At 42.7% G+C, this 10641-nt stretch overlaps 1 protein-coding gene across 1 annotated transcript; it reads left to right on the forward strand.

The window, feature by feature from the left end:
• Nucleotides 1–3220: 3220 nt before the first annotated feature.
• Nucleotides 3221–3682, forward strand: LOC308431873 (ubiquitin-conjugating enzyme E2 L3-like; the record flags this gene model as incomplete). The annotated part of the gene is made up of 1 exon (XM_080931498.1): nucleotides 3221–3682. The coding sequence occupies one exon, from the start codon at nucleotides 3221–3223 to the stop codon at nucleotides 3680–3682; it is 462 nt and encodes a 153-aa protein (XP_080787624.1).
• Nucleotides 3683–10641: the final 6959 nt, after the last annotated feature.

Raw genomic sequence — 10641 nt, forward strand, 5'->3', positions numbered from 1 at the left:
CTGAGGAAAATCCAGGACTTTGTTGGGTGACAAAAAAAGAGCAAAAGTAATCACTTCATTCCGTTTTTGAGATGAGGTCTTACTCTATAACCCAAGCCTGCCTGAAACTCACAGTGTATTCCAGGCTGACTTCAAGTGTATGGGCAATCCTCCAGCCTCAGTCTCCCACATGCTGGATTACAATACGAGCTATAATGCCTGGCCCAAAAACATTTCACATTTTATATTTTAAAAGTGAACATATGCATAGAAAATGTTAATAATTAATCCAAATAATAACAAAGGGAGATTTTTAGACCATTTTAATGATTTTTTTCATTTGGATATTTTTCATGTTCTAATTTTCTACAATGGTTGTATGTTATCTGTATAATTAAAAACAGTACCAAAAGAAGGCTAGGTAGCATTCCCTAACATGCACAATGCCCTGGGTTGAATCCTTGGCACATAAACAAAAGATACATAAAAGATGAAAGTGTGTGTGTTCAGGTGTGTGTATGTGAGTGAACGTAAGTGTATTCATATGTATGTGAGTACATGTGTTGGAGTATGTGTGAGTCTATGTAAGCATGTGTATGAGTATAATATATATGCACATATGTATGCATAAATGCATGCATGTATGTACAAATGTGTATGTTTGGGGGTATTCTTGTGAATGTGTGTCCTGGCTGGTTTTGTGTCAACTTGACACAAGCTGGAGTAATCACAGAGAAAGGAGCCTCAGTTGAGGAAATGCCTCCATGAGATCCAGCTGTAAGGCATTTTCTCAACTAGTGATCAAAGCAGAAAGGCCCAGTCCATTGTAGGTGGGACCATCCCTGGGCTGGTAGACCTGGGTTCTATAAGAAAGCAGGCTGAGCAAGCCAGGGGAAGCAAACCAGTAAGAAACATCCCTCCATGGCCTCTGCATCAGCTCCTGCTTCCTGACCTGCTTGGGTTCCGGTCCTGACTTCCTTTGGTGATGAACAGCAATATGGAAGTGTAAGCTGAATAAACCCTTTCCTCCCCAGCTTGCTGCTTGGTCATGATGTTTTGTGCAGAAATGGAACCTCTGAATAAGACAATGTGTTTGTGTGTGTGTGTTTGTGTGTGTGTGTGTTCAGAGGGTTATGAGTGTGTATGCATGTGTATGTGTATATGCCATGCATGTGTATATGTGTTCAGGTGTGTGCATGTATGTCTGAGTACGTTTGTATTATGTGTGAGTGTGTGTGTTCAGGTGTGTGTGCATGTGTTTGTAAGTGTATGCATTTAAGAGGTATATTCGTTTGAGTATGTGTGAGAGTATATGTGGGTATGAGTGTGTGTATTAGGGAGTATGTGTGTGAGTACATGTGTTTGGGTGTGGATGCAACACAAGGGCCAGGGAAGCCACATTGCTGATCTCCTCTCCTTGAAATCCAGTCCCCAGCTTCATCCCTCATTCTGCATCAGACCACCTGCTGGGGCCTCTCCACTAACATCTCCAGTGGCTCACACAGATCTCCACCTCCACAGTGGATCACACAGATCTCCCTAGTCACAAGTGGATCACACAGATCTCCACCTCCACAGTGGATCACACAGATCTCCACCTCCACAGTGGATCACACAGATCTCCCCCTCCACAGTGGATCACACAGATCTCCCCCTCCACAGTGGATCACACAGATCTCCCCCCTCCACATTGGATCACACAGATCTCCCTAGTCACAAGTGGGTCACACAGATCTCCCCCCTCCACATTGGATCACACAGATCTCCCTAGTCACAAGTGGGTCACACAGATCTCCCCCCTCCACATTGGATCACACAGATCTCCCCCCTCCACAGTGGATCACACAGATCTTCCCCCTCCACAGTGGATCACACAGATCTTCCCCCTCCACAGTGGATCACACAGATCTCCCTCCAAACTTTCTTTTCCTGATCATAGTTCTAGCAAACACTCCCTGGGAACCCACCACCCAAGCTTGACAGAGAAGCAAGTAGGCCAGTAAAGTAGGTAGGCAAGCTTCAGACTTTTACTCTCCCTCTTGTACTCCACACCTAGTTCCTCAGTTTTATCCCCAGCTCTGTAACAAATTCCCTGCTATGGCCTCTCCTCATTCTCTCTGTCAGGAGAGAAACAGGAGACTAAACAGATCCTGATGGAACATCCTGCTTTCCTACATTCTGTGGACCCCCTCAGCACCACCCCTCCTGGCTCAACCTCATTTTTAATTAATTAATTAATTTACATCCCAACAGGAGTTTTTCCTCCCTCCTCTCCTCCCAGCCCCTCCTCACCTTCCCTTATACCCCGCATCCACCCATCCTCATTCTTAAGTGTCTACTTCCAAGACCTAGACACATATTTTACCTGGAACCCCCAATGATCACACCTAGCAGGATCCCAGAAGAGTTTTACAAAGTTTTACAATGCAACAAACAGCCACCACACTCTCTTATGATCCAGAGATGGAAATAAAGAACAAAACATCCACCTAACAAAGACAAGACCAGAGATCAGCACCTAGAATTACAACCTTTCCAACCCCCGGTGCCTAGATACTACCAGCATCAAAACACAATCACTAATACCCAGGACAGTATATCTCCACTAGAGTTCAGCAACCTTGCACTGCAGGTCCTGAGTATTACAACATAGCTGGAGCACAAGGCACAGACCTTAAACTACCCTTTACAGATAATTATAAAGATCCTTAAAGAGAACATGAATAAATCCCTTAAGGAAATCTATGAAAACACAAACAAACCGTGGAAGGAAATTAATAAAACAGTTCAAGATGTGAAAGTAGAAATAGAAGCAATAAGTAAAACCCAAATGAGGGAATCTGTCAGTGAAAACTTTAGGACTCTAAGAGGAATGCCAGAGGTAGGGCTTAGCAACAGAATACAAGAAATAAAAGACAGGCACTGAAGACACGATAGGAAAAAACTGGACACCTCAGTTTAAAAAAACATTAAACCTAAGAAATTCCTGGCACAAAACTTCTAGGCAATTTGGGACTCTGTGAAAAGAGCAAACCTAAGAATAATAGGAACAGAGGAAGGAGAAGAAACCCAGGTCAAAGGCACAAAAAATATTTTTAACTAAATCATAGAGGACATTTTGCCTAACCTAAAAAAAGAGATACCTACCAAAGTACAATAATCATACAGAAAACCAAACAGACTAGAATTGAAAGGAAATTGAAAATAATCAAAGCAACAAACATAAAAAGCAAGTTCCAAGATGGCGGCCAGCAGGAGGCTAATGAAGGAGCTTGAAGAGACCCGCAAATGTGGGATGAAAAACTTCCGTAACATCCAGGGTGACGAAGCTAATTTACTGACTTGGCAAGGGCAAGTTCCTGACAGCCCTCCATATGATAAGGGAGCCTTCAGAACTGAAATCAACTTTCCAGCAGAGTATCCATTCAAACCACCCAAGACCACATTTAAAACAAAGATCTACCACCCTAACATGGATGAGAAGGGGCAGGTCTGTCTGTCAGTAATTAGTGCTGGAAAGTGGACAACAGACCCCAAGACTGACCAAGTAATTCAGTCCCTCACAGCACTGGAGAACGACCCCCAGCCTGAGCACCCACTCTGCGCTGACCTAGCTGAAGAATACTCTAAGGATCGTAAAAAATTCTGTAAGAATGCTGGAGACTTTACAAAGAAATATGGGGAAAAACAACCTGTGGGCTAAAATCTGCCATGAGTGATTCCAGCAAGTTTGAGTAGAGACCCCGAGCAGTACATTCAGACACCCCACAAAGCAGGACTCTGGAAATTGACACGTGTCACCAACTGGCATCCACTTGTGGAAGTTACTAATTTTCTACAGTTTTCTTAATCAAAAGTGGTCTAGGTAACTTGTAAAGAAGAATTTAAAAATTCATGTTTTTTTTTTAAAAAAACATAAAAAGCAAGAAAGAATGTTAAAAGCTACAAGGGAAAACCCAAGTATTATATAAAGGAATCACTATTAGAATAGCACCTGGATTCTTTTTTGAGATTCTAAAAGCCAGAAGGGCCTGGGTAGATGTTCTCCAGACTTTAAGAGTCCATAGATGCTATCCCAGGCTCCTATACCCAGCAAAACTTTCAATTATAACAGAGGGTCATTGAATCTCTATCTATACATCTTTATCTCTGTCTTCAGATGTAACTCTATTTTCAAAATGGCTGTTAACCAACTGTCATGTACCCAAAAGAAGACTCATCCTAGCCAGAACCAGACAAAGAAATGGTATTTGTGGGTGACAAATGCTGCCGCTTGACCCCATCCATGGTAATTAGTGAAATCACTGGTCTAGGACAAAGAGAAATGAGAGGCAAGACTATGGTGGCTGCATTAGTTAGGGTTTCCACTGCTATGAACAGACACCATGACCAAGGCTAACATCTAATTGGGGCTGACTTACAGAGGCTCATAGGTTTAATCCATTATCATCATGGCAGAAAGCATGTCAGTATCCAGGTACCATGGTGCTGGAGGAGTTGAGAGTTCTACACCTTGTTCTGAAGGCAAATGGGAGAAGACTGGCTTACAGGCAGCTAGGAGGGAGATCTCAAAGACCAACCCCTCAGTGACACACTTCCTTCAACAAGGTCACACCTCCTAATATTGCCTCTCCATGGGCCAAGCATATTCAAACCACCACAGTGGCCTATACCTACAATGCAGACAGTGGTAGAAGGTTCACTCCAAATTGGAAGCTAACCTGGTCTACACAGCAAGCTTCAGTCTGAACTAACCAGAGCTACATTGTAAGAACTTGTTTTAAAGAAGGGGAGAGAGGGAGGAAGGACAGGAAAAGAAAGGACAAGAGACACCTTCATATGAAGCATCTATACATAAGGATTTTTGTATAGATGGCTTTTCTTTCCGTGCCTTTTTGTATAGTTCAGAGAAGCAAATGCAAGTAATGGAGAGTACCTGCAAAGAGACCTCGACTCTGGCTTTATGCCTATGGGATTACAAGACTTTAGCCAAGCCTTTTACTTCTTTGTATATCAATTCTTTATCTTAAAAATGAGAACAATATCCACTATGGTGTTTGAGGGTAAAAGGAATTAACTTAATCCACCATGCCTCTTACAGTGCTTCATTTTCATGTTTGGGGCCAGTGAGACAGCTCAGCCTAAAACAGTGCTTGCTGCCAAACCTAGTGGCTTGAGTTCAATCCCTAGAATCCATATGGTATAAGAATTGAATTTACTTCCATAAACTGTCCTCTCACCTACACACATGTACAATCACATATGCACTGTAAACAAACAAAAACAAATTTCTCTCCTGTACAACCTGATCATTACCAGCTACCAGGCCCATCCTTTTCTACCTGACAACTGTGCAAGACTACATTTCCCAGCCTCCCTTGTGGTTAAATGTAGCCTTGTACTGTCAGTCACAGAGAATGTAAGATGCCAACTTCTGGAGTGGCTTGGTGAGACCAGGTTATGATCTCTGTGTCAAGCTATCTATAAAGATCTCTTATTGGCAACAAGGAACCCTGGCTTGAACTTTCCTCAAAAAACTGAGAAAGATGTGGGATTTATCTGTTACAGACACTAACTATACCTGAACTGACACAAAGCCAAATGCAAGACTTGGAATACCCAGACGAGTTTGCCATGAGTGAGTATCGAAACCCAACTAGTAACTATAGAATGTGCACCCATAAAGTCCTACCACCATGACCACACAGATGTGAGCTGAACAAGGAGCTGAGCACCAGCAAACATACCAAGCTTCACAGAAAAAAAGCCACAAGGCCTTAACCCTACACAAGAACTGAAGGCAACTGAGAAAGGCTGGGAGCAGGGGAGACGGCCCTCCCCAGTGAAGAGCACACCAGTGAACTGTCCACTGTCACGCATCCAGCCCTGAAGGTGTACATACAGGTAACATATGAACTCACTGGGCTATAATTGGAACTATATATGAATATATAAATACACACCTGCATGCAATAACACATATAATATATAATATATGAATACACACAAATACACACCTGCATGCAATAACACATATAATATATAATATATAAATACACACATGCATGCAATAACACATATAACATATAAATACACACATGCATGCAATAACACATATAACATATAACATACAAATACACACATGCATGCAATAACACTTATAATATATAACATACAAATACACACATGCAATTGATGAAAAGAGGCATGAATTTGAAGAAGAGCAGGGAGGAGTGTGTACGAGTTTGGAGAAAGGAAAGGGGAGGGAGAAATGTTGTACTTTAAAATGCTATCTCAAAATAACAAAAAAAAGGTCAAACGGGGAAACATAATCTGTTGGAAGTATGTAATTTCTAATATGTTTTTCACCAAACTTACAACACATTTTTTTCGTATCTTTATATGGATGCGTAAATCAACATACAATCAGTGGCACCTCAAACAGCTGAAAGTCTACTGAGATTTGGGGTTGCTCCATGGTTGTCAGATGATAAAAGAGAAATCACATGGCCCCTTGGGGGTCTTGACTTATAAATCAAAGAATTCAAGAATGGACTCAAATACAGGCCCAAGGACAATTTTATTAGAGTCTAGAAGGACCCCCCCAACCCTCAGGGCAGGCAAGCCACAGCTCTCAGAAGCTGGACAATGCAGGAGGGAAGAGGGGACTAGTCGTATTGTTTAAGCTGGCATGGAGGTCAGGCACGTAGCCAATGCACAGCCACATGGTGGGAAGGTTTCAGAGAAAAAGTAGGGGAGCCCAGACTGTTGGGGAAGCCCACAGTGTTAGGGAAAGGAAGCTTCAGAGAAGCAGAACAAAGAAGTCACACTTTTCTGAATAATTCAGAAAGGCAGACAGACTTACAAAGCTATATGAGTTCAGCCTATAAGCTACTATATTAGGAGGCAGAATTCTGTTATCTCATTGGAGGACTAACTATTCCATTTATGTCTTCAGCATGGCTTCAACGGAGCCTACTTTCTTAGAGGTGGTCCGTTGGCCAAGTGAATGACCTGGTCCAGCTGGAATGTTAGGTCTTTACCTAGGCTGGAGATTCTGTTCTCTTGACCAGAGCCTACAGAGACTACACAGTATGCTTGTGCTAGTCTCTCTGCCTCTCTGTCTCTCTGTCTTCTCTCTCTGTCTCTCTGCCTCTCTGTCTCTCTGTCTCTCTGTCTCTCTGCCTCTCTGCCTCTCTGTCTCTCTGCCTCTCTCTCTGTCTCTCTGTCTCTCTGCCTCTCTCTCTGTCTCTCTGTCTCTCTGTCTCTCTGCCTCTCTGTCTCTCTGCCTCTCTCTCTGTCTCTCTGTCTCTCTGCCTCTCTCTCTGTCTCTCCCCCCCATTCTTTCCCTTTGTTATGTGACAAAACTCCTCCTGAAGAGTTACTATATACATATCTACTCACCCCAGATAGAGAATCCTAGACACCCTGAAGTATGGGTACCACCAAAGTTCAACTTGGTGAACCAACCAATCAGTGTTTGGGGGTTACTTGCAGCAATATATGTGAGATGTTTCTTATAGGAGCAGAATGAGTTGAAAACAGCTGCATCACCAAAGTCCGCCCCAGTATAGGTGGCAGTTCATAAAAGCTGGGAACCCGGAGCGCACGGCACCACCCGCAGGAGGCTCAGGAGGTAGGAGGGAGTGTTTTCCAAGTGACTCAGTTGGTGTAAACCTCTTGCAGGCAGCTTGGCTGATGTCTTCCAGGAAGGTCTCCCTACAGATGTATGTGTCCTTGGCTGATGTTTTTTGTTGTTTCGAGACTGTATTTTAATTGCAGCATTTCTCTTTTCTGATTATAACTCCTATGTAGCTAGTCTGGTCTCAGAGTCTTCTCTGCAGCTTTTCTCTTCTAAGAATCTTCTTTGCAACATGGCTTGTGGAGACTTCTTCACGGCTTGATTGCTTACTAGGACAGGGAGAGGCCTAGTGAGTCTGCTCAGTTTCAGGTACTTCTTGAAGCTATTTTGAACTATTTACCTTCCAACTTAAGGAACTTCCCTGCAGAATACGGAATGTTTTAGTCTTGAGAAACTGTGACACAGCATTGTTTAGGAAACTATTGTTAGTACTGCAAGTATCAGCTTAATCGCCATTTATAATGTCTTCCAAAAACTCCCAGGCTAACACTAAACAGAAAACGTTCAGTGCCTCACTTTCTGCCTTGAGACTGACCTAAGTCGAGCCTTACTGTCTCCTCCCGCCTTTTCTCTCAAGGTAATTTCCCTTCACCTTTTTCCTGTATTTGTGGTTCACGGAATGGCACTCAGGGTTCATACATGACGAGCTGAGCTGCAGCCCTGTCCCCTCTGTCCTGCTTCTGTCCCAGCCTTGAATTCAGCCTGCATTCTCCTCAGTTCTGAATTTCATCCCTGCTACTCTTTCTGCTCTTTCAAATTTATGACAACTGAATTTCTTTGTTCCCTTATCTATCGCTCTGAATGTTCATCCCTTCTAAAGTGATATAAGGCTATAAAAACGAAACCAAAGATGTCAAGACATGTGAAGTGGTTAGAATATTGGCTGGCATAATTGAAATGCACAATAGGTATTAGCTGGGCTTAGTACTCATGAGCCTGTACTTTGAAGACAACAAATCTGGCATGTTTCAGCCTTTCCCTGTTTGCTGTGTTTATAAATGCATGTGGGTGTCAGAAGTCCAGGGTAATATCCATAGCTTCCCTTTGTATTTTCACCCATTTTTGTCCTAGCAGGACAAGCTCAGGACTGTTTTTGAACAGTTCATCCTTGAAGGAATAAGAGTAGGACAGACAAGGGACAGAACATGTCCGTGAAGAACATTAGCAAGACAGCCTCCATGGTGATGCTCTCTTGCTGGCTGTGGGATCGCATTAAGAAGTGAAGCCCAGGGCTGGAGAGATGGATCAGTGGTTAAGAGCACTGCCTGCTCTTCCTAGTCCTGAGTTCAATTCCCAGCAACCACATGGTGGCTCACAACCATCTGTAATGGGATCTGATGCCCTCTTCGAGTGTGTCTAAAGACAGCTACAGTGTATTCACATACATACAATAAATCTTATTTAAAAAAAAAAAAAGGAAGGAAGGAAGGAAACGGAAAGAAAGAAAGAAAGAAAGAGAAAAAAGAAAGAAAGAAAAAGAAAAAAGAAAGAAAGAAAGAAAGAAAGAAAGAAAGAAAGAAAGAAGAAAGGAAAGGGGGGAGAAAAATGGAACCCAACCACAATTTCACAAAAAAAAAAAAAAAAAAAAAAAAAAAAAAAAAAAAAAAAAAACTCTTTGTAAAGTCAAGCAAATTCATTCAATGTTGAAGTGCAGTTATGGCCTGTCAACAGGCGTCTCTTGCAGAGGGAAGAACTTGCCACTAGAAGAAAATGAGGACTGAGCCCCATGGGTCTCTCTCCTCAGCCCAGTAGCTGTGACTCAGCAGGAAGCCAGCCAAGGCCTGACTCACTCTACCACACCCAGGGTTTTCCTTCAGAGCTTGGAAAGTCTGCTTGCAGCTGGACATAAAGGGACAACCTAAGTCCACCAAAGCCAAGGAAACCATTTTTGCAACAATTTAATGCCTTGGTATTTAGAAGCACAAGCTCTCCCTTGGAGTAGAGTCTACCTTGGTTTCTTGTGCAACCTGGAGCAAAGTCCTTGTCCTCCTTAGCCACAATTTGCCATCTGTAAATAAGAGCAGTGGTGGGTCCCTCACAGTGACAGAAGACATAGACTAGAATGTGGTATGAGAGCTCTCTTCAACACGCCGGGCCTGGTCCCCAGTGGTGGGTCCCTCACAGTGACAGATGACACAGACTAGAATGTGGTATGAGAGCTCTCTTCAACACGCCGGGCCTGGTCCCCACTTCAGCACCTCTAGATGACGTCTAGACTGCTTTTGCCCCCGTTTTTGTTAAATATTCATTTTATAAACCTCCTCTAATGTTTTCCCCTGTCAAAGGACAAAAGTTGGGTCTAGCTGATTCTTTGCTTGATCTGATTTTACAGACTTACTTGCTAATATTTGCAAATTATGAATCAGGGAAGCTCCTAGTCTAAAAAAATAGACTGATCGATCCCATGGGAAATGGCAGAAGTAGGTTACAAGGTGGAAACAAAGAAGCAGAACAGAAGTGGGGTGGGGGTAGAGATACACCCACCGGTAGACAGCTTGCATAGTATGTCAGCCAGCATGCCCAATGCCCTGAGTTCAACCTCTAAAACTCCTAAAAATAAACAAATAAATCCAAGAGGTACTTTCCTTATTATACTCAGTCAGACAGACTAGAGGCTCCTGTTTAAGCAAACTTGCTATCTGTCCCTTTAAGGTTTTCATTTCATCTTGTGGCTTTAGTATGAGTGATTCCATTTTGAGTGGCTCCTGTTCCATGAGGTCTAGTGTAGGAAGGAGCTTAACTAAAAGAACAGCTTCCCATAATTTTTGTTAGCATCATTTTATTTACCACTTAACCACTATCCAATGATGGATCACCTCTATTGATTTCTCACAACCCACTGCAGAATTCAAGTTCCATGATTGTCTGTTTTCTTCACAGCTCTATTCCCAATGCTTAGAGCTGCCTGTCTTGAAATAGTTCTCAATAAACACAAGGTCAATGGATGAGTTATCTATTTTTTTAAAATCATCAATTCCCATTACACACACACACACACACACACACACTATATATATATG

This window comes from Micromys minutus (assembly GCF_963924665.1).
Source record: "Micromys minutus genome assembly, chromosome: 17".
In the NCBI taxonomy this organism is placed as follows: Eukaryota; Metazoa; Chordata; class Mammalia; order Rodentia; family Muridae; genus Micromys; species Micromys minutus.